This window comes from Rhinatrema bivittatum, chromosome 5 (genome assembly GCF_901001135.1).
Source record: "Rhinatrema bivittatum chromosome 5, aRhiBiv1.1, whole genome shotgun sequence".
NCBI classification, from domain to species: domain Eukaryota; kingdom Metazoa; phylum Chordata; class Amphibia; order Gymnophiona; family Rhinatrematidae; genus Rhinatrema; species Rhinatrema bivittatum.
In genome coordinates, this window is record NC_042619.1 from 14058371 (window position 1) to 14083851 (window position 25481).

Here is a 25481-nt window from a genome sequence, read left to right on the forward strand (position 1 = left end):
GGGAGAGAGGATGTTGGGCTTGAGAGACCTTTGTCTGACCCATTACAGTATTTCTTATATTCTTATGTTTTTCATTTTTCAAAAACAAAACACTGTCTTCCAAAGTAAGAAGCTCTTCCTGACTGTTGAGCATGGTGGTGGTGGTATCATGGTGAGGGACTGTTTTGCTACATCAGGACCTGGATGGCTTATCATTGATGGAACCATGAACTCTACTTTATCAGAAAATTCTAGAGGAGAATGCCAGACCTGAATGTCTGTAAACTGAAACTAGATCATGCAGTGAGACAATGACCCTAAACAAACATTCAAGTAAATCTACTAGAGAATGGATGAAGAGGAGGAGATTTTGTGCTTTGGCTTGGCTAAGTCAAATATCGAAACCTAAACCTCTTGAAATGTTTGGGCAAGAACTGAAGTGAGTTGTTCATTGAAGGAAGCCCTTAAATGTCACAAGGTTGGAACAGTTCTGTATGAAACAAAGGGCTCAAATTGCTTAAGAGCAATCTGAAAAACTGATCAACAATTACAGGAAACGTTTAGATGAAGTTACTGCTGTTCAAGGAGATGCCACCAGTTACTGAATGAAGGGTTCATATACTTTTTCACACGAGGATACTTATTGTTTTATCTTTTTGTTGAATAAATTTCAAAATATATAATTTTTGTCTGAATTATTTATTCAATACTGTTATCAGACTTTAGATTAGGATCAAATGTTTTAAGAATAAATTGTGCTATAATATATACTGTCCAAGGGGGTTCACAAACCTTTTCTTTGGACTCCAGCTCAAATGGAACTCATCCTAACTAGAGCTACTCTCCTATAAGCCTTCATTCACAGCTACCCAAGGTTTCCCCCCATTCTAAAACCCCCTCTGAAATGTAACCCTACCACTGCAGAGACATCCTTGCCCAAAGGCACAGTCTGCAGCTCCATCTGAACCGAACGATAGTTAGGGCACTGTGAACGCTCTCTCCACAGCATCCCCCAGATCTGGCAGTCTTGAGAGTAGAAATCAAGGCTTGGGAAGCCAACCCAGGTCTTCGGCAACTCTGACCCTAATTATTACGAGGTTCATATAACTTATCTGGCTAACTCCACTCCTCCCCGGAACGCCTCCTGCAGCTCCACGATTTATCCAGCCAAATTCTAGCCAGATAACTGCCTAAGCAGTAGAAATCTGGTCAGGATGAACCCAGCTCTCCTATAGAGCAGCACACAGTGCTGTCACTAAGCCTCTGAGGGCTAAGCAAACTGATCATGCCTCAGGGACAGTCTTAGCCTGTAAGTGCAATATAATCATAGCCATGATGGTGTGCTTAACTCAAAAAAGCCTTATATTTCTGGGTGTGTCAGAAAAACAGCCAAAGCAGTTACTGTGGGCAAGCAAAAGAAGGGAGAGCTGCTAGAGAATAGGTTCTACCAAACCGGTCCTGGTCTTTTTTGTGCTTTTTACTGTACCTCATGTTTTATTGAGCGGGCTCCATAGTGCAAATTGTAGCCATCTGCCAGTACATCCATTACCTCCCGGTCCCATAGCAAAGTGATATTGTGTCTCTGTTTGGCCTGCATAATGAGAGAGAAATGCCAAATTACTCAACAAACATCATGTGAACCATAAGACCAAGATCAATGGTAAAAAAAACTGCATATTTCATCTTTTAGCCTACGGCCAAATCATAGCGAAAGAAATTAAAAACCAGAACAATGACCAGAAGAACACAAGAAATGCTGGGTCAGACCCAAGTCCCTCAAGCCCAGCATCCTATCTTAGTCTGTGGCTGGTCCATGCTACAACCACCTGGCAGATGCCAAAAAGTTGATCCGTTTCTCGTTACTCACTCCCAGGGATAATTTTATTTTATTTATTTAAAAGTTTTTATATACCGGAATTTAGCTGGCTGCCTTCATTCCGGTTTACAGATATAACAACTTAATACATTTGGGAGCAACTGACAACAAACAGGAAAAACAACTGACATCAAACGAATTAAAATATAATAAATAAGAGACATCAAACGAGTTAAAATTAACATCAAAATGTAACTTGGATAATTTATATCAACTATTTTAAGTGATGAGGAGAAGGGCATGGAGTATAGTCCGGATTATGATATAGCGTAAGGCGGCGAGTATTGGAGCTAGATGAATCTATGAAAAAATGATTATTATGAGCTTGAGAGAAGGTGTATAGAATTCACGTGTCGGTACATTAATGGTTTAAAACGAGCTCTATGATGGTAAGAATGGTTTGTTCTAGTCTACCTGGCTAATAATGTTTTATTGACTTTTCCTTCAGGAGCTAGTCCAAACCTCACTATGCTAGTTGCCTTGACCACATCCTCTGACAACAGATTCCACAGCTTGATTACGCACTGATTGATTATGCAACTTAATTATTCTACAATTTGTTTCAAATCTGCTGGTTGTTAGTTTCCTGGAGGATTCTCCGTTTTAGTAGTTTTTGAAAGGGTAAATAACTGTTTTTATTCACCTATTCCACCCTACTCATGATTTTATAAACTTCTATCATCTCACTTTCTCAGCTGAATCTTTTATGAGCCAAAGAGTTCTAACCTCTGGGTGGCCTCTCTTCTTCAGGGACCCATTCCCTTTATATTTTTGTACCTTTTCAAAATCCACTATGTCTTTTTTGACCAAAATTGCACACAGTACTCAAGGTGTGTCAAACCATTGCCGATATAAAGGCAATAGAATGATCCAAAAAAGAATGGAAAATAATATATTTGATTTTTAATTGCTGCCACACACTGAGCTGAGGATTTCACTTTATTATCTGCAAGAACTAGAAGGTTCTTTACCTGGATGGAGACTCCTAATGCAGAATCCAGTATCGTGAACCTGTAACTGGGATTATTGTTACCTTTGTGCATCACTTTGCACTTGTTCACATTACAATTCATCTACCATTCAGAAGCAGAGTCTCATTAGCATGCTTTTTCTTTTACTCTTGGTCTATTTGCATGTCATTAGCTTCCTGCATTCTGTGGAGTTTTGATGTTTTTACCACACACATTAAAATGTAACTCTGATTTTAGCACAGGTTTTGTTACATTGGCTCTTTCAGCAGGGAAATTCATAAAACAGACTAATTTACTTTAAACATCCATGCAGTCAAAGCTAAAGACTGAAGTCTAGGATGAAAAAAATTGCCATTGCACCAAGTGATCAGGAATGGGAATATCCACCATTTTATTGGCTGCTGAACAGCTAGGCATTGAAGCCATGGAAACCAAATTTGCAAGGCCAAAAAAGGGCCATCATAATCATTAGATCTTTTTCTCTTATCTTTTGAATCAGAGAGAACGCATAAGGAAACCCCCGATTCCATGGGATTAAAACAAAACATTTGCCACTAGACTGCTCTATGCTGGACTCCTGGAGCAATAGGTGGGAACTTTGTTGTTCAATAGTATTGTAAAGAGAGCTGCGGAGTAGCCTAAAGTTTAAAAGTTTCTGTGCTACTCAGTGGTTTAAGACCATTCATGACTACTTAGCATGACTGCTAACTGGTTTTTGTTCCTAGGGACACAGCTATCAGACACATCAGGAATACTGCCCATTCCCAAACCTTGCAGGTGCTCTTGAAAAAGACTGAAAGAGCCTGTTCCCTTTCGTTTGTTGATACAGCGCATCAACACTTGATTGTCTAACTTGGATCAGCAGCACTTTCTCCTTTAATCAGGGACTGAATACTTGTAGGTTATTGAACATTGTTCTCAGCTTTATATGATTTATGTGGAGCAATCTTTCCTGTGTAGACCAAGTTACTTTAGAATAAAGGCTGTTCAAATGAGCTCACCAAACTTTGTTTGAGGAATCTGTTATTGTAATTTGAAATTGCGGTTCGTGAAAAAATCGTTCCTTCGATAAATTTGTAGGACCATGGCAGAGAATGGATGAGAGTTGGACATATTCACCTTGTGGGAATGCGATCATAGGCAGGCTCCCATGATTGTGCGGTTGCAGGAGAAACCACATAATTAGCTTGTTACTGCATAACTGACATCCTCCTGCATAATCAACATACCTGAAGCTTTCCTACCTTTTAATTCAATCTCTTGAAGAAAGCTACAGGATGCCTACCTGCCTTCAGTCTCAGCTCTCACTTTCTCTGCTCCTGGCCTTCCCTTCCCTCATAAACAGCTTGCAGGGAATTCTCTGTTTTTGTTGTTCCCTCCCCCTTTCCTTCTGTTCTTTGAAAAGGAGGGGAGGGGTAGCTAGAAAAAGCAGTCAGAATGTTTGATCCCTCAAATATCTCTAAAATCCTTATCAAATCAAATATGATTTTAAAATAATTCTTGAATGGAGTATTGTCCCTTTAGAAGAATTTTATCTTTATACAAAGTTCTTGCACCTGCATACATGGTCAACTATAAACCAGCTACAAAGACTTGGATGCCCTTTCTGGAAGTTTGCAGCTGCTGGTGTCCCTTAGCTAGCAGAGAAGGCATAAATTTCAATTCATAAAAGCATTGATGAAAACACTATTGCTGCCAAGTTTCAAACTTGTGGTAATTTAACCCGTTTTTGTGTCTGTTACCATGTGTCCAACATATGTGCACATATGTGTAATTAACAGCATGACGAACTGTTGATTCTGAGGGCATTTTCAACAAACATAAGCTGAGATACTCGGAAAGACAAGGACCTTCTCAAGAAAACATAAAAAGGTTGATTGCACTGTATTTCAATTCAAAACTAAAATGACATTTCACAGTTAAAAGTTTTTAACATATGTCTTTACTTAATAAACAGTAGATCTTTCTACTTGGTAAATTTTGTATTTGACTATAGTTTAAATATTGTTTAAAAACATACGTAAATGGCTTCAATAAAAAAAACCTGATACTTTTGTATAGTCAGAAGTGTGAATCTTTATTAAAAATTGCCACATGAGGTCACGTGATGTGGATAGACTGAGCAAGACGCGTTTTGCTTAGCTCTGGCCGCCGCGCTGCCTCCACCCACACAGAAACCCTGATTTTATCGCCGACCAGCTTTCTGAAGCTCCAGTGGCCCTTCGCACATGTCGATAGTGCATTATATGCAGAAAACGCCGCCCTCAAAACCGATTCGGGGGAGTCGGAAGGAAAAAGAAAAATCTAAGTCGGGCCCGGACAAAATGGCCACTGCGAGCGCTCCGAGTGCCGCGCCTAAAGACTCTCCGGTTGCGGTAACTCCGAGGAATGATCAGCTGCTTGGGGAAATAAAAGATATCATCCACACAGCTCTTGATGAAAAGTTGGCCAGTATAGGCACGCAGCTGGAGGAGGTAAAGGCAGCGCTCGCGGAACTGGGTCCTCGGGTGGACCACGTGGAAGGTCGAATTTCCACTTTGGAAGATGATAATCATGCCCACACTTCAAAGCTGCAGGCCCTGGAAAAAATAGTGCTGGAGCAGGCGGACAAGATAGACGATCTTGAAAACCGAGCTAGACGTTCAAATTTAAGGTTCATCGGTTTCCCTGAATCTTTGGAAGATAACCAGCTGGGGCAAGCACTGGAAACATGGCTGCCGGAGGCTCTGTCTCTTCCTGACCTGAAAGGCATAATAGCTGTTGAGCGGGCGCATCGCTTAGGCCCGAAGAGAGCCTCGGAGGTGATACCCCGAATTGTGATAGCGAAACTGCTCAACTTTGCGCACAAGGCACGTATTGCCCAGGCAGCTCGGAATACTCCGGACTTACTTTATCACAACCATAAAATCCGGATTGTGCAGGATTATTCAACCCGGGTCGCGGCTCTCAGGAAGGCATTTTCACCCATATGTTCACTGCTCTTCAATAAAAAAGTGAAATTTGCATTGGGATACCCGGCAAAACTTCGTATTTGGCATGAGGGGCAAGTCAAGTTGTTCGATGACCCCGTGGCAGCACAAGCATTTATTGCTGCACACTACAGTGATTAAAATGGAGGCGGGCAGACAAATGACTATCCATTTACTTTGGAAGGCTCGAGACAACAAGGGTCCGAAGGGGAAGCCGATAGCGGCTACAACGGATTGCTTTTTGGACTTTGTTGGTTCTTTTTGCAAGTTTCTGGTGCATAACTAATGTACAAACTGTTCTAAGTTAAAATTGGGTGAGGTTCTAAATGTTTGGTTAAGGCTCTGGATGTATGTGGGTGGGGGAGCGCGGTGTCCAACCACATGTGCACGTTTCCTTTATTAGGGAAGTATTGCATTTCGTTTGTGTAGGGTTAGGAATAAGGTATACCGAATAACATTGGGCGGGCTTAGATAATGGAATATTTAGTGGGATGGGGAGGGGGGTGGGGGGCAGGGGAGGGTCACCCGGATTATGGAGCTATATCTGAAGAGGAGCACGAGACGTTGTGGAAGAGTATCTTAAACATTCAGTGTGTCGGGTTGGGAGGTCTGGCGGTCAGGAAAGGTGTCTGGGCTCTGGGGGTTGGGTTAGGCTGGGAGCCTCGCCCCCTCTTCCTGTTACTTCTGCACTGTGCCTATTTTATGTTTCACTGTATGGGTTATGGGGGGTAAATATAGGGTGATTTCTTGGAATGTTAATGGGCTGGGGTCGTCCATTAAACGGAAGAAGGTCTTGCAGCACCTTCATCGTTTAAAAGCTAATATCGCCTGCATACAAGAAACTCATTTGTCAGATACAGAGAGTGTAAAATTAAGTAGAGAATGGGTGTCTGATTGCTATTTCTCACAGGCTAAAGGAAAAAAGGGGGGAGTGGCGATCCTAGTAAATAAAAATACCCCATTTCTAGTTAATCAAGAATTGCGTGATGAAGAAGGGAGATACATTACCTTGATTGGTTCTCTTGCTGGTAAGCCCATCACCCTATGTAATATCTATGCCCCTAATACACCGGAACCGGGTTTTTTTACGAATGTGATTAATATACTGCTTACGCAGACACAAGGTGACCTTATACTTGTTGGGGACCTGAACAGTGTGATGGATGGTAGTCTTGATAAATCTCAGCTCCCCTTGGGATACAGAACGCAGCAGTACTCGGGTGTACGCCAATTGTGTAAACGCTTAGGATTACTGGATGTATGGAGGGTATTGCACCCCGAAGAGCGTGATTATACACACGTCTCCAAGGCTCATAACACTCTATCCCGAATAGACTTTGTTTTACTAGCGGAGCACCTGTTTTCTAGGGTTGCACTAGCTGACATTGGGGTTATAGCAGTGGCGGATCATGCGCCTGTGTGGATTGATGTCTGGTTTACAACGGACAGGCCTCCACAAAAACCTTGGCGCCTCCCGGGGCATCTTTATAGGGATGTGGAATTCCATAGCTTCCTGCAAGGGAAATGGAGGGAATATGCCACACATAATCTGGACCATGTGCAAGATCCCACATTATTCTGGGAGGCTAGTAAAGCGGTGCTCCGGGGGGAGGTAATTGCCTATACTATTCGGAAGCGCAAACAACTGAATGCTGCGATTCTTCTCCTGGAAGCTAAGCTGCAGAAGGCAAAGAAAGACCTAGCAGAATCTCCCTCCCCAGTACATAGGGAAGTTTACCAAAGCTGCCTACAAGCACTGAATGCCCAGTTGCATCTTCGTGCTCACAAAATGATGGCAGCTTCAGATCACCATTTCTTTCGATATGGTAACAAATCTAGCAAACTATTGGCGAGAATGGTGGCGGTTAAACGAAAGAAGTCATTTATTTCTGGGCTACGTACAAACACGGGCCAGTATGTTACCTCATCCACTGAAATTTTAGAAACATTGCGATCATTTTATGAAACTTTGTATACGGAGGACCGGTTAGGTGGGGAACGGGAGGAACAGAGGTTTTTTGGAGACCTGCCATTGCCCCAGGTCCCTATTGCTCAATGGGACCTTCTTGGTAACCCTATTACTGAGATGGAGCTTCGGGGGGTCATAAAGACTGGGAAAGGACAAAAGTCTCCAGGGCCTGATGGATTCCCGGTGGAATATTATAAGATTTTAATGGAACAAGTCGTTAGTCCCCTGACTGCCTTTTACAATCAGGCTTGGCAGGATGGAACCTTTCCCCCTACCTTTAATAAGGCGTTTATAACGGTATTGCCGAAGCCTGGAAAAGACCCACTTCTGGCAGCCTCGTATCGTCCTATATCGCTTTTAAACTATGATTTAAAAATTTTCGCACAAATTCTGGCACTTAGACTGAATAGAGTTTTACCTCATTTAATTTCGCCTTCGCAGGTGGGCTTTGTAGGGGGTCGTAATGCAGGGGCTCATGTGATCCGTTTACTCTCAGCTATTGAAACATCCCACAGGAAAAAATTGCAGACGCTGGTCATAGGATTCGACTCTGAAAAGGCCTTTGACCGGGTCTCATGGGACTATATGTTCTCTGTGTTGGCCCGGTTTGGTATTCCTCCTCGACTCATTCAAGCCATTTCCCTTCTTTATGCCAATCCCATCTCTCATATTTCTGCAAATGACGCTTTATCCGGGGGAATTCCCATCCAACGTGGAGTGCGGCAGGGGTGCCCTCTCTCACCAATCTTGTATATCTTAGCCTTGGATCCCCTATTACGGAAACTTTTACTGGCCCCAGAGCTGCGAGGGGTGCGCTTTAAGGGGATGGAGTTCAAAGTAGCTGCTTTCGCGGACGATATGCTGGTCATCCTAAGCAACCCGGTACAGGCTTTACCGCATGTCTTACGGGTGCAAAGAGAATATGGTGCTTTTGCAGGCTTAAAAGTCAATGTGGATAAGTCTGAGGCCTTAGATATTTTGGGTACCCTTAGTTCTACATGGCCGGGCAATTTTCCCTTACGATGGGTCACTCAATCCTTAAAGTACCTGGGTATTTATATCCCGGCTGACTTGGGGAAATTGTATGCCTTGAATGTGCTACCACTAAAAAATAAGTTTATTACTCGCTTACGTTCCTGGGAACACCTTCCACTTTCAATATCAGGGAAGATCCTTCTGGTCAAGATGATGGAAATCTCGAAGTGGCTCTATTTATTTGCTATGCTTCCGGTGTGGTTAAAGAAAATAGATATTCAAGCGATGAGAAGTGCCCTCAGCCGCTTCCTCTGGTGGGGAAAAAGGGCGAGAATACCTTTATCCAGTCTCATGAGGTCAAAACAGGCTGGGGGGTTGGGGTGCCCGGATTTGCAAGCTTACAACTATGCCAGTCTGCTCCGTCACATACGGGACTGGGTGGCGCACACGCACTACTGCTCACCGATTGCCCATTTTGATACGTGGGTTGCCCCGTTATCAATTAGTGCAGTACTGCAGTCGCCGATCGAATCTCTACCAAGTGCTATTGTGTCCAGTGTCACTATTAGCCCATTCCGTCACATGTGGAGGAGGCTATGCCAGATTGTAGGGGTGGATACTGTTTATACTGCCTGTTTGCCTATTGTGGGGTGCCCTCTTTTCTTACCAGGTATGCAACAACAACCTTTTATTAGATGGATGCATAGGGGTTTAGTGAATGTATCTCAGTTTTTAAATATGTCTGTATCGCCTCCTATCCCTTTTAGTTTCCAAGAATTGAAAGAACAGTATGGACTTTTGCATACCGACTTTTATTGTTATCTCCAACTACGACATTTCCTTATTGGACAATTGCTGACCCATCCACTTTTTGTCTCCTCCTATAAATTGCTAGTGCTGCTACAAGGTTCGGACGGTAAGCGTAACCGTTGTGCTCAATACTATGGAGCGGTACAAGCACTACTCTATCCACTGGCGCCGGATGCACCTTTGTCTAAGTGGAACAGATTCTTACCTGAACCGCTCACGCACAAAGACTTTTTGTTCAGCTTGCAGAATATCCCACGGACGGTGGAAAGTGTACAGATGCGAGACAAGCTCTACCAGATTTATTTCCAGGCCTATTATACTCAACAAACAGCGTTTCACATGGGACAGGTATCCTCTAATTTCTGTGTAAAATGTCAGCATCACATCCCGAATTTCTACCATGCCATATGGGATTGCCCTGCAGTCCAGGCATTCTGGATTTATCTGCAACGGTTTCTGTTTGACTTATGGGGTTGCATGCTACCGTTGGACCCAAAGATTTGGCTTTTTGGCCTACTGACGGATACAAACCACTGTCTAGATCGGTTTAAGGCGATTTTTTTTCAAAAAACTCTTTTGTTAGCCAAAGTAACTATACTTGCTCAATGGCTGGAACCCAACCCATGATACCGCTCTATCTGGGATAAAAAGCTTATAGGACTGCTCCACATGGAGTATTGGACAGCTAAACAGCGTCCGCAGAAATACCGAAAGTGGACGAGACTTATTTGGATGGACTATGTGAATTGCTTGCCCAGCGATGTGGTTGCCCTGTTACCCAATTTAGAAGAAAAACTGCACATGGCTAATTTGGCAAAGCCTTCTCTTGACAACACTAACTAGCGTTTTCGAGCACTGAATGAGACTATTCTGGGTTAGCCCCCTGGCTATTACGTCTGTGTACATGAACGTGATAAGCGTGCTGACTGGAAGGGGACAAACTGAACTAATGTATATCTTTGATGTTATTGCTCGTCTTTCTTACTATTTCTCTCATTATATGTTTCTTTCCAGACACCTACGAGGCCTTTACCATGGTGTATGTATAGATTATCTGACTCTTTAGGGTACACAATGTCTCAACGGGCTCTTAGTGGGGGGGATCCTGTCCTTGAGGGAAGGGGGGGGGGGGAGGGTCTAATTCTGTTAGGATGGGGGGGAAGGTTCAGTTAAGTTTGGCTAGGGAAGGTCTTTAGATTTGGGATAGGGGAAGGGTTGGTGGATTTAAACAACAAAACCTATATCTCTTAGCCTGGGTCTCTTCATAAGAATGTTGGTAGATTTCCTTTGCTTGTTTTGAAGACTGGTGTTTTATATCTACTGTATGATGTAATACTGTTGTGCTGACTCAATGGTTAAGAATAAAAAACATTTCCATAAAAAAAAAATTGCCACATTAGTGCCGCAGAATTTGCTAACTTTTCCTTGCAGAATCTTGAAAAATCTAACGCAGAAAACAAGGGGCTCTGGTCATAGAGGCTGGTTCCACTGAAACGTCAAGGTGCACTGAACCTGTGTCATGTTGAGACACGCAGAAGGGGTAACATGGACTGTTACTACAATGTGGCTCAACATATTCATGGAAAAATAGGCAGAAACCTGTTTCTAATCTGAAACAGTTAGAATTATTTATATCAGTTCATGTATTCTCTCTGCTAGGATGAAACGCTTTCCCTAGTGTGGTATCCAAGCGGGCTCCTATGAAGTCTATTATATGAGATAGGTCCATATTGGATTTTCAAAAATCGATTACAAATCATAGGGCGTTCATTGTTTGGAGTGTGGAGGAATTAATTTCTTGGATATGAACCAGCCTTCTAAATATGGGAAAACAAACGTTGTGTTTTTTCTTGGATGAAAAGCAACCACTGTGAAACATTCTGTGAACACCCTGGCTGCCACGGAGAGGCTGAAAATGATCATTGGCTATAGTGAAACATAGAAATTTCCTGTGAGTTTTGTGAATCGGAATGTGTGTATAGACATCTTTGAGATCTCATGTGATTAGCTAATCATTGATCTCTAATTAAGAGAGGATGGGCCCTAGGGAGTTAATTCTGAACCTTTCTTTCTACATATGTTTGTTGAGATATCAGACATCCAAGATTGGATGAAGCCCACCCGTTTTTTTTTTTTTTGGAATAAGGAAGTACTTGGAGAATACGATATTTTTCTGTGGTATTAAGACTGGTTCCACTGCATTTGTAGCCAGGAGGGCTGACAGCTCTTGCTGGAGGAGTTGGAGATGTTTTGCATTTGTGGAGTGATTCTTTACAGAATTGTTTGGGGGAAAGAAACTGAAAGTCACTGTATGATCTTTAAAGTTCAACAATCTCTTGTTATTGCAGTCCATAGTGGGCAGAAGTGTTGAAGCCTTCTCCCCAACTGGAAGGCTGCTTGCATTTAATAGGGAAGCTTTATTGCTATTGTAGTCAAAAGCTAGGATTAGATTTTGACTGTGTTTGATGGAGAAGTTTGGGTTGTGCTTGGTCTTGATCCCTAGCACATGGCCTGCTCTGCTGCTGTTACAGGCAAGGCCACTGAAAGTAGTACTGTGGTTCACTTTTCCTACTTGTAGATGACTGCTCAGCTGTAGTTGACTGTGTAAGGAGAGTGGAACAGTGATCTTTAAATGAGATCCATATTTTTTTTTTAACTCTCCAAAGAGATTATCTCCTGTACATGAAGCATCAGTAAGACTTTTCTTAACATCTTTGCAAAGACCTGAAGCCCAAAATCATGCTAGCCTTCTAGCTCCAATGACTATTGCAGATGTCCTAAAGATGACATCCGCTAACCTATTTAGGTGTTTCCCACATTTTTCTGCTTCTTGAAGTACTGGAGTGAAGCATTCCAGAGTCTGAAGGAAGTTTCTGGGTCATGTCTATAAGTGTTTACAATGAGTTATACATGGATTGTGCACTGATGGCCACCTATTCTAGATGTTAACATGGCTGATTGGAAAAACATCTTTGCTATGATGCCCAATAACTTGGCATCTTTTCTTGGAGGGATGCTAGAATGTGTTTTGGAATGCTTTGCTTTTTTGCAGAGTTAATTCCACTACTACTGACTCATGAGGTATTTGTACCTTTTGATGACCAGGATAATGTTGAACTTTGTATTTGAGACTGAATTTCCTTGCTATGGTAATGTCAACAAGAGTGCCTGCCACTTCCTTGTTTAGAGTTCCTGTAATACTCTGTTCACCAGAACAGCAACTACTTTTTTTGTAGCTTGGATATACTTTAGTGCACCAAATAAATCTTCCCTTGGGTTTGAATCCTCCTGCAAAGTAAATGGACTTGCTTTTGCCATTTGCTTGAGATGTACTTCTAGGAGGCTGTGGACTCACCAGCATCAAAAGGATATGACAGGGAAGTATATGATATAGTAACACAGTAATGTTGGCAGAAAAGGTCAAATGGTTCATCCAGTCTGCCCAGAAAGCTTCTTATGGTAGTATCTGCTGCACTGTGCAGGTTATTCCATGTTTCTCTTAAGGGTAGCAACTGCTGCTCTGTGCAGTTATCCCCAAGCCTTATTGTAATCCATAAAAACATTTTCTGCTAGCAACATTTTTACTGGGTGATGAGCCTTCTTGAAAATTCAGACAGTGCTTCTTGACGTGCTTTGCTTATGGACTTGGCCGTAAAGCAGTCCTGTGCTTTTTCCCTTAAGTCTGTGAATCAGTGATAATTGCTATTCCTCCTGAGAGCCAGGTAATACTGTAGGTGGATCTTCTGAGGTTGTTCCACCTTTAATGGCAGGTGAACCCTGAGACACAGACTCTGATTCTGGTCTAGAGTGATATGGTGGAATAGTGGACTCAGTTTCAGATTTTGGGGCCATGGACTCCAAAAAATGGGAGACATTTGTTCTAGCTGGGATGGAGGAGTAGGAAGTCTGGTATATTAGGAAATTGTTTTTGATATAGGCAAGACATTTTTCTCATCAAGGGGTCATGGTCCTGTTTGGCAGGGCAAATCTCAGTAGAAGAACTCTGGAGACAGAATAGGCATAAAATGCCTATCTGGAATGAACTTCTTTGTCTGCTTGACACCGGTAACTGGAGTCTCAGTGCCAAGATGTTGCTGGTGCCACGAAGGATGTCATGGATGGTGCCGGAAAGGCTCTGGACTAAGGTGCCAAAAGTTCTTTCCTGTGCATCAGCATGTTATCTGTGCCAAGGGGGCTTGTTTTTACTCCCGAATGCTCCAGTGTTCAACAGCACAATTTGTCTCCCTCTTTAATGGAGGGGGGATGATGCCTGCATTGAAACTTCTCAGAGTAAGGCAGAACAGAGACTTTTTGTCTCAGGTACTGCTGCATTCAGAAGGCTTCCAAAACCACTAAGTGAACTTTTTGTTGTTTAAATTATTTTAGAGCCAAGCATAGGAATTGAGTATAATTGCATTTTTGTGCGGCTTTGATTTTTGGAGGGGGTAGATTTAACTTAAGAAAAAAAGTTTGGAATATAGACTGCTTTTGTAGTTTTGTAAAAACAACCCTTAACTTTCAGTGGATTAGACAGACACACAATAAATACATGCCAAGGAATATTTTGCTCACTCATAATTTCAATTCTTTCAAACCTATCCAGTTAACATAAGATATACCATATCATACTGAGTCAGACTGAGGTTCCATCAAGCCCAGTATCCTGTATCCAACAGTGGCCATTCCAAGTCAGAAGTACCCAAACATTAAATGAATTGATACCAAGCTACTAATCCTTATTGATTAATAGCAGTTTATGGACTTCTGCTCCAGGAATTTATCCAAACCTTTTTTAAACCCAGTTACACAACTGCCATAACCACATCCTCTGGCAATGAATTCCAGAGCTTAATTATGCTTTGAGTGAAAAAGAGTTTTCTCTGATTTGTTTTAAATAAACTACTTGCTAACTTCATGGACTGCTCCCTAGTCTTTGTGTTATCTGAAAAAGTAAATAACCGATTCACATTTACCCATTTAAGTCCTTTCATGATTTTGGGTACTTGCCAGGTTCTTATGGCCTGGATTGGCCACTGTTGGAAACAGGATACTGGGCTTGAGGGACCCTTGGTCTGATCCAGTATGGCATTTTCTTATGTTCTTATAGACCTCTATCATATCCCCCTCAGCCAGCTCTTCTCCAAGCTAAACAGCCCTAAACTCTTTAGTTTTTTCTCATAGGGGAGCAATTCCATCCTCTTTATCATTTTGGCTGCCCTACCCTGCACTTTCTCCAGTACAACTATATCTTTTTGGAGATGCGCTGACCTGAACTTTGGAGGTATATTCAACAGTGTAGCCGCACTACTGAATATAGCCGGTTATGTTAATTAGTTAGCTGGCCAACAATAGCTGGATAACTTTAGGGCAGCTCTTTGCCTCACCCAGCTAACTCTGAATATCAAAGTTAGCAGGGTTAACTTAGCCGGCTAACTTAACTCCTCCCAGGTATGTGCCTAACTTATCCTGCTAAATTCTTGCCTCCTAACTTATTAGCCGGGTAGAAGTTAGCCAGATAAAGACTGAATATAGCTTGATAAGCCATTTAAACAGAAAACTATTGTGTTATCCGTCTAAATGGCTTTTAATATGGACCTCATTGTATTTAATGTTTTTATAAAGACATTATGTAAGTAAATTGTACTGCACCTAGAATTTTCTTTCCTTAATAGCTAAGTAGCATATGTAGTGCTCCAGCCAATAATGCATCAGTGCAAAGAACATTCAGCAGAAAGGATTGTAACCTCATTTACAAAAAGCAGAAGATCTTAGGAGAGTTGTTCCATCAGGCAGCGGAGGCATCCTTTCTCGATGCCTCATAATTTTATTGACACAGTGCTAATAAATCTACCTGCAGAGCACACCCAGCAGAAAGGGACTTAAAAAAATAAAAATTGAAGTAGAAAACTCTGGTACTCAGAACCATAGTGTGAAGGGCCAGTATATTAACTACAAAGAATCTAAAGGTGCTAGCACAAATACTACCTGTATGGTAAAGCAGGCCAGTGACTAAAACATGTGAGGAAGTGGGAGAGAAATATTGCATTTAAGTTAACTTAGCATTTATTTATTTAACATTTTCATTAATAACATCATATCGGTTGCTATTAAACAAAAAATGCAGCCACAAAGGCTTTACAGTGGAACTGATTATGAAACTGGGGGGGAGGGAGGGAGAAACAATAGACAGGAGCTACTGAGTGGGGGGACTAAGAAAGGGGGTGCAATAATAATTAGGAAAGCAAGGTAATACACTACAATATTCTTCATTATATTATATGCATAAATATTAATGTTCTTTAAGTACATTAATAACATGGGCTCTCGTGGTCCCCATGGCCTGCTTTGCCACATCAACTTTTAAAATAAAAGCTCTAAAGAGAATCCCTAAACAGCAGTTTGGACAGCTGGCCACTCTTCGATGTCCGGAGTGACAGGGGGTTTGCTCTCTGACTGATTTGCCCTGGTCTTTGCATCAATCCTACTTCCATGTGGGTTCTCTACATGTTAGATTATGGTACTTGTGCCAGATTTTCAGTTGGCAGCCTATGTTCCAGTCGTCCATAACAAAAGAGTTCATGTTTACCTTCTTAGCCCAAAAGCTCAGCTCTTTGTTGACCAGTTGGATGAGCTCAGAATGGCAGAAAGGGAGGAAATAGACAATTTCATTGATTCTGCCCAGAAACTCGTCCCTCCGAAAATGAGCCTGCAAAGAGCAGAAGACAGCAGCCATCAAAATTATAATACAGCACTGGACAAGCACTGCCCCGCACTAAAGTAATCAGCAGCATCCATAGTACCACCCTAGACAGATATAGAAATACAGAAACAGGATGGCAGAAAAAGACCACATGGTCCATATCTCAGTCTGCCTATCTGTCCAATTCACGGAGCCCTTACAATTCCTATCACTCCCTCAGAGATCCCCTGTATTGCTCCAATACTTTCCTGAATTCAGATACTGTTTTTGTCTCCACCACTTCCAAGTGGGAGGCCTTTCCATGCATCCACCACTCTCTCTGTAAAGAAATATTTCCTAAGACTACTCCTCAGTCTATCCCCCTTTCACCCTCACCCCATGACTCCGTGTTCTAGACCCTCATTTCTATTGAAAGAGGCTCGCCTGCTGTGCATGGAAATCTTGGAGGTAGTCTCTATCCTGCCTTTCCTCCAGGGTATCCTTGTTTAGATCTTGAAGTCCAGTCCCATATGCTTTAGAACAAAGACCACTGTCCATTTTAGTAGCCACCCTCTGGACTGACTCCTTCCCGATTATATCCTTTTGAAGGTGCAGTCTCCAGAATTGGACATAGTATTGCAAGTGAGGTCTCAGCAGGGACCTATATTTATGTGAGCTGCTGGCAGCCTCTCTTACTATGTAAGAGAGGCACCAAGAGAAGACTGAGATGCACAATTCTGGATGCAAAATGTACAAGTGGTATCAGTAAGAAGCACTTGCTGAAGGCACAATGTGTCTGATTATAAAGCACTCACAAATTCTAGATTGGTATGTATTTATTTACTTAGATTTAGCTCATGCCTTTTTGTTGGTTATTCAAGGCAAGTTACATTCAGGTGTTTCCCTGTTCCCAGAGGGCTCACAACCTAAATTTCTATCTAAAGCAATGGAAGGGTGAAGTGGCTTGCCCAGGGCCACATAGGCGTGTCAGCTTCCTGCTGCTCTAACCACTAGGCTACACCTCCACCCTATATTATATAGTATGGGTTTCTAAAATTTAAACCCACAGTGGGAAAAGTGTAAGCTCCCTCATGTGCAGGAAGGTCGTTCTTTAAGCACAGTGGAATTTTGTTTCTCTCAGTATCGGAACGAAGAGAGGCCTAGTGATCAGATTCAAGTCCCTCTTCTCCCACTGATGCTCCTTGTGTCCTTCCATTGCCTCAGGTATCTTAGACTGTAACTCTTAGGGGAAGGGACTTCTGGTACACCTGAATACTTATTGCCATTATACAGTGCTGTGTACATCTAGAGTGCTATAAAAATTGCAACTATATTTTAATTACAGGTCTTCTGCCCATAGCTGAAGGAGAGATTGTAAATACAGGGAACTCTGCTACTAGGAAGCTTGAACACTCAGAAATGCCACCAGTACTCTAGGGTTTCTCCCCAGTCTATCAAAAAAAATCTAAAAACCTGGTTATTCCAAAAAGCCTAACAAAGACCTCTGCTATTTTTTTAGCACAGATTTTCTTTTACTCGAGTGTTAACCTGGTAAACAGTAAACTAATGGTATGCAAATGACCTGTGAGTACAATAAAGAATGCTAAATAGAAAAGTATTTAGCATGGCTTTTTTTTTTTTGCATCCTCTTTAGTGTTTGTGGTAGCTGTGGTAAATGGGGATCAAGGCTTGAACGAGAGGGGAAAACGTCCTCTCAAGATTCAACTTCTTATACTGCAACGATGGCCTTGGGCAACGGCCAAAGCTCTTTCTAGAATATGGTAATACGGACTCTGAGTGCCACCACTGCTGCACCTGCAGTACCCTCCAGTCCCTAGCCGGCCTGGGAATCAAATCCCAGGCTCTCCACATGGCAGCAAGAAGCACTACCACTGAGCCACTGGATGTGTTTTACACAAACCTCTCATTTCATCACCACTGCATGTGAAGCACATCTATCATCTAGATGAGGCTATCCTGGGAAATGATTTCAAGGAACTAACAGTAAAGCCTCAACTGACTGTACCTTTAAGATGGGGCGGATGACGTTTTCCTTAAAGTGCCTGGAAATGGTTATCTTCTCGTTTATCTGCACATCTTCTGTAAAAGAGAAAATACGTGAAGCAAATGCCGCGAACAGTGACTTAATCTTAAAACATTTTACACTTACAGATTCCAGAACTATGAAAAGAAAATTGGTTCTTACCTACTAATTTTCGTTCCTGTAGTACCATGGATTATGGGTTATGCATCCCTGCCAGCAGATGGAAACAGAGAAAGTTAAACTGACACTGCCTCATAAACCCTAGTGCCACCTGCAGTTCCTCAGTATAGATCTGTACCAAAGCATAACATAGAAAATGAAATGCCCTAAACAACAAGGTAAAAAACTTTGGAAAAACTTTGAAAACCTCTTCAAACAAATTTGTAATCATCTGTATTTAAGAGACAACAGAGCTGAGCAGGTGACTCTCCACCTCTAGACAAAAACAGGCGAGTTCTGGGCTCATCCGTGGAACTACAGGAACGAAAATGAGTGGGTAAGAACCAATTTTCTTTTCCCTGTACGTACCTGGATCAGTCCAAACTCCTGGGATGTACCAAAGCCCTTTATTTAGGGTGGGACCTGAAGAGTCCTGCTCGCAGAACACTCTCGCCAAAGGAAGGAGAAGCTGAAGCTACCACATCCAAACGATAGTGTCACGCAAAAGTATGCAGCAACTTCCAAGTCACTGCCCTGCAAATATCTTGAGGAGACACCAGCTGCGTCTCCACCCAGGAGGCTGCCTGTGACCGCGTAGAATGAGCATGCAAGCCCTCCGAAATCTCTCGACCAACAATAATGTAGGTGGAACCAATGTCCTCTTTCAACCAATGCGCAATAGTAGTCTTAGAAGCCTTGAAACCTCACTTTGCGCCACTCCACAAAACAAAAAGGTGGTCAGACCTTCTGAAATCATTTGTCAACTCGAGATATCGGAATAGAGCACACCGAACATCCAACCGCTTGAGCTCCTTTGCATGTGGAACAGATGAATCCACTGCCAGGAAGGCTGGAAGCTTCACCGTCTGGTTGACATGAAAAGTGGACACCACTTTAGGGTAGAAAGGAAGGCACCGTCCTCTAGGAAACCCCTGAATCCAAAATTTGGAAGAAAAGATCCCGACAAGACAAAGCTTGCAACTCTCAAATACGCCAAGCAGAGCAAATCGCTACTAGAAAAACTACCTTGAGAGTCAAGTCTTTCAGCGTTGCCCTCCGGAGAGGTTCAAAAGGAGCCGCACACAAACCGCGGAGGACAAGATTAAGGTTCTAGGATGAAAAAATTCTCCTAACCGGAGGCCGCAAATTCCTAATTCCTCTGAGGAACCTCACAACATCCGGATGAGCTGAAATAACAGAATCCTTGATCTTGCCCCGAAGAGAGCCCAAGGCTGCCACTTGAAACCTAAGAGAGCTAGGAGCTAAGTCTTTCTCAAAGCCAGTCTGCAAAAATGACAAAATATCGGGAATGGAGGACTGTAGGGTGTGAACTCCACAAGTAGAACACCAGGACTCAAACACTTTCCATACTCTAATGTAAGATAGATTAGTAGACTTTCTTCTGGCTTGCAATAAGGTGGTGACAACAGACTCCGGATAATCTTTCCGTCTTAATCTCCGGCCTCTCAAAAGCCAAGCCGCTAGACAAAAGTGATCTGCCTTGTCTGAAAATATGGGACCCTGACGAAGAAGGCCCTTCAGGTAAGTGAAATGAAGCGGGCTATCTACCACCATGTTGACAAGATCCGCAAACCAAGGACGCCCTGGCCACTCTGGAGCTACCAAAATCACCTCCCGCGATATTTCTCTATGCGACGCAATACCTTGCCCACCAATGGCCAAGGAGGGAACACAAAGCAGAACCTCCCGTGGCCAAGGCAGGACTAGAGCATCGACACCTTCGGCCCCGTGCTGTTGCCTGCGGCTGAAGAAGCGAAACGTCTGACAAGTTGCCATCAGATCCACATGAGAGGAGCCCCAACGATCTCTTATGAGCTGCATCACGGCTTCCGACAACTCCCATTTGCCTGGATCTAACCGAATCTGACTTAGGAAATCCGCTTGAACATTGTCGACCCTGGCTATGTGTGACGCAGCTATCCTCTCTAGGTGAGACTCCGCCCAATGAATCAAGGCTTGTGCCTCCCGAGCTACCGTCTGACTCTTGGTACCGCCCTGCCGGTTGATGTACGCCACTGTTGTCGCATTGTCAGAAAGAATTTGCACAAAGCGTCTGTTTATCAATGGTAAGAACTCCTTCAAAGCTAGCCTGACCGCCCTGGTCTCCAATCGGTTAATAGAAAATGCAGATTCTCTCGCAGACCAAATACCCTGGACTGAGCGATTCTGACAAACCGGACCCCAGCCAGAGAGACCAGTGTCGGTAGTAACTATCACCTAATCCGGCACCTCGAGGTCTATCCCACGAAGAAGATTGGGGGTCTGAAGCCACCACGACAGACTCTCTCTGGCCACACCCTTGAGAGGTAATGGCAAGTGAAACTCTTCTGAAATTAGCTTCCACCATGCCAAAAGCGCCCTTTGCAATGGCCTCATATGGGAAAATGCCCATGTAACCAATTCCAACATTGAAGTCATCGAGCCTAGAACCTGTAAATAATCCCACACCTTGGGAATCCGTAAGCTCAACAACTGGCAGATTCAAGACTGCAACTTGAGCACTCGTTCTTCCAAAAGATACACCTTGCTGAGCCGACTGTCGAACTGAGCCCCTGAGTACTCCAAGGACTGAGTCGGAGATAAATGACTCTTTGCCAGATTCACTACCCAGCCGAGAGACTGAAGAATTGAGAACTCTGACTGACTGAAGACAGAGAGATTCCTATTTCACCCTGATAAGCCAATCGTCCAGATATGGGTGCACCAAGAATCCTTCCTTCTGAAGCGCCGCTGCCACCACCACCATCACATCACCTTGGTATGTGGGGCTGTGGCAAGTCCGAAAGGAAGGGCCAAAAACTGAAAATGCTGGCCCAACACCATGAAGTGGAGAAAACGCTGGGAGTCCAGGTGGAATGGAATATGCAGATAGGCCTCCGTGAGATCCAAGGATGCGAGAAACTCCTCTTTGCGCACCGCCGCTATCACTGACTGCAAGGTTTCCATCCAGAAGCGAGGAACTTTGAGAGTGGCATTCATCTTCTTCAAATCCAGAATGGGCCGGAAAATGCCCTCCTTCTTTGGAACCACAAAATAGATAGAGTAGCGGCCCGTGCGAAGTTCCGAGGGAAGAATCGGTATCACCACTCCCAGGCTTTGGAGACGCGCTAAGGTTTCCCACACTGCCACCTGCTTGCTGACTGGACCGCAGGGGGAAATTAGAAAAAGCTCTCGAACGGGTAGAGCAAAATCTAAAACGTAGCCGTCTTTTACCACACTGAGAACCAATTGGTCATGTGTAATCTTGGCCCACTTGCTGTAAAATTGAGTCAAGCGACCTCCTATAATAAGAACGACAGAGTGGGCCAGCTTCGCTTCATTGTGAGGACTTACCTGCGGACACAGATCTTCCCAAATTGGCCTGTGGACCCCCCCCCCCCGAAAGGACTGCCCCCGAGTAGGGAATGATCTCTGAGAGGCAAGAGGAAACCTTGCTGGTCTAGATCTCCTATTTGAGCTAAACCGAGACTGAACCTAAAAGAATCTCTTAGCTTTGGGCTTGTCTTCGTATAAATGTAGAGGCTTGTTATCCCCGAGAGACTGAATCAGTTGCTCAAGGTCTTTCCCAAACAAGAAGCGACCTTTGAAAGGCAAGGAGCCTAACTGCATCTCTGAGGAGACATCTGCTGACCAGTTACGCAACCAGAGCAACCTTCTAGCCCCTACCGCCGAAGTCAAAGCCCTAGAGGACGTTCGCGTCAAGTCATAGAGAGCATCCGCCCCAAAAGCCACAGCCGCCTCAATACGCTCAGCTGTGTCAGTGAACTCCCCCGACATGGGAAGGTGCGCCTGCAACTGCTGCACCCAGCGGAGACACGTACACTGAATGAAACTTGAACAAATTGATGCCCGTAACCCCAAAGCAGAAACCTCAAAAATACGCTTGAGGTTTACCTCCAATTTGCGATCTTGCATATCCTTCAAAGCCGCAGAATCAATAAAAAGAATAATGGTTCTCTTAGTCACCGCCGCATCAACCTTAGGGAGAGCAAAACATTCCATGCTCCTGCTCCGGAAGCGAATAAAGCTTTCCCATGGTCCTAGCAGCTTTCAGACCAGCATCTGGAGTCCTCGATTCCGCGTCAACCATCTTCCTAACCAACTTATAGAAAGGAAATGAAGCTGGGGGACCCCCTCACCCCATCTAGGACGGGGTCCATTCCTTCAGAATCAGTATCACCCTGGGGCATTTTAACTCCCAATACGTGAAAGGCTAACGGGAGCAAACTGTGCAATTCCTCCCTCTTGAACAAGCAAACCTCCTTCGGATCGTCTGACATGAGAGGAGAGAACCCCAGGTCGTCCCCCACAGTGGTATCCCCTGGTCGCCGGATCAACTGGACCTGCCTGTTCCCCATGGACAGGCTCATCCCCAGTATCCCTGGGAGCTTGATCAGATCCATCTGAGCCAAATCCTGGGGGATCAAGAAGCCTTCGACCCAGCAACATAGCAGACCTGCCCAGCTGGGCCGAACCAGAACCAGCCCAAAGAGAAGGAGCCCCAGCTGCCTCCCCAGGCCGTCACTGAGCTGGCCTGACCAATGTTAGAGACTGAGGGCTGCCTACTGGCCAAAAAAGCATCATGGAGGAGCAGCACAAATTCTGGGGGAAAAACTCTCCCAGCTCCAGCCCCTTCAGGGCAAAAGGCAGGAAAGGGCAAAAACAGAGTTTCCTCCCCCCCCCTCCCCCCGCCGACCACCAGCAAAGTCTGAACAGGCCGGGGACATGGTGGACATGGTGGACCCTCCCCCACGGTGCGGGAACAGCCGCCGAAAAATACAAGATGGCCACCGTTCCCGCACCGTCTGAGGAAAGAGAAGCAGCACTGAGGACAGAGCCCATACCGAGGCCCAGAGCGAAATCGGACGAGCTGTGACGCTGCTTCGCGAGCAGAGGAGTTCTGGAGGAGCCCTTCCTGCCCTGAGAACAAGTCGTGCAGAGATTCTTCCGATTCAAACGCGATCGAGCTGCAAGCTCTCCACGCGGCACCACAGGTCATGTTGGGGGAAGGAGCCGAAGAGGGGAAAACCAACCGCAAACAAATTTAAAGAAAAAAGAACAGTCCGTTTCCTCCCCCCCCCCTTGAAAAGGGCCGATCTTACCGGCAAGCCGAGGAGAAAGTTGCCCGAACTGCTAAGCTGCTGCCTACTTTTTTTTCACAAAACTTTCTCAAAAACACATTGAGACTTAAAGCCTGTGCAAAAAAGAAACAGGCAGACTCAGGAAACGGGGAAGTAAAATAAAAAAAACCCCTTGGAGCCTGCAGCCGGCTGAGCGGCCTCGTGAGGGGAGGGATCTAGACAACCAGATATACACCCCCCGGGCGCACAGATGGGCACACAAAAAGGTGACAACCCCCGACCCGTCTGCCTCAACTGGACGGGGTAGGAACCACAGGAAAAACCTGAAGGAACCCAAAAGAAAACCCCCGGGAGGAAAGCTCAAAACCTAAGAAAAAGTGCAGAACTGCAGGTTCTACAGCCTCTGCCATCTGCTGGAGACAGAAATACTGAGGAACTGCAGGTGGCACTAGGGTTTATGAGGCAGTGTCAGTTTAACTTTCTCTGTCTCCATCTGCTGGCAGGGATGCATAACCCAGGAGTCTGGACTGATCCAGGTACACGTACAGGGAATGCAGTCACCTCTGGAATGAATGTGCACCTGGCTTTACTGCTTGATCTGCATGGCAGATTTGTATGAGGGGTGAAAGGAAGAAACACGGAGACACAGGGAGTTTCATATCACTAACTAACAGAACTATAGGATGGCTTTAAACTCACACTTTAAGAAGAGACCTGAAATGCCAGCTTCTATGGACATAGGGAACATACAACAATACTAGAATTACTATTGATGAACGCTGAGTAAATTGTGGCACTCTCATGTAAAGGGCCATGCCCCAGTCAACATTAGCCTGGGACAGAACTCAGAGATCCCGACTCCCAGCCTTGGCTCTGAATGTGACTTTGAGCAAGCCACATTACCTCCCTGTGCCTCAGTTCTAATGTCTGTTCTGTCACTGACTCCATGCGATCCTGCGTAAGCCACCTAGTATCATCCTTAACTTACTATTATTTAAGAAGCAGTGAATGAGAACAGAGTTACTATAGCAGGGATACTGTGTGCTTGTGTGACATCATGCCAGTGTGCAATTACTAATGGAAGTGTTCCTTGAGCTCCTCGTCTTCCAGACCAGAAAGCAGGCCAATACCTAGATTCTCAGCAAGCCGCTTGCGGCTCATTTCCTGGGCCTCCTGCCTGAGCTGCAGGGCATGCTGGGCGATCTCATCACTTGCAGCATTGCAGGTCATGATGAAGATGGCGTCTTTACATTCAATGGTCTTTCCCTTCCCATCTGTCAGTCTTCCCTTAACAACAAGAAGAAAAGCTTGGTTAAATTACACCCTTTAACCAGAGAGAATCTGTAAGCATCCATTCCACCTGGAAGGCGATATGCTCCAGTAAGGAACCGCGTGACTCATGGCTCCTAGTGCTGCCTCTATCACTGCTTAGGCAGGTTATTTTAAATCTCTGTGCCTCAGATTGTTAAATAATAATTACAGAACAAACAAGATGATGGTAGGTCGAGACTACCAGACTCATCTAGTCTTCCCATTTCCTTAAGCGCTGCAATATTACAGAGCCTCCCTCCCCACGACTAAGGATACTCCACGGTCAGGGCCAGCTCTGAGGCAAATGAAGCCTGGGCAAAAAGAGGCAATGGTGCCCTCCTCCCTATATTCTTCCCCTTCTTCTCTCCCCCTCTAGACATTCTTGCCTATCTCCCTTCCTACACATCCTTTCTGTCCCTCTTCTCCCCCTCCTACTGGCATTCCCCCTTTCTACATCCATTCGTTCCCCTCTCTCCCTCCTCCAGATATTTTCTTCTCCTTTTCCCCTCCCTCCATTCATTCTCTTCCTTCTCTCCAGGCACTCCTTCCCCTTTCGCCTTTTCTTTCTCTCAAGGCAGTCTCTCCCCGCCTTCCTCCCTCTAGGCATTTCCTCCACTCCCCTTTCTCCAAGCATTCT

General features: G+C 44.3%; 1 protein-coding gene across 1 annotated transcript in view; it reads right to left on the reverse strand.

Annotated features, from left to right (window-relative positions):
• Window positions 1-25481, reverse strand: part of CLPB (ClpB homolog, mitochondrial AAA ATPase chaperonin) — a 346145-nt gene that overhangs the window by 7707 nt on the left and 312957 nt on the right. Inside the window, 4 exon segments of the mRNA XM_029602044.1 lie at window positions 1466-1570; window positions 16136-16255; window positions 18255-18328; window positions 24664-24820. Of these exon segments, the coding sequence (XP_029457904.1) occupies window positions 1466-1570; window positions 16136-16255; window positions 18255-18328; window positions 24664-24820 (456 nt within the window).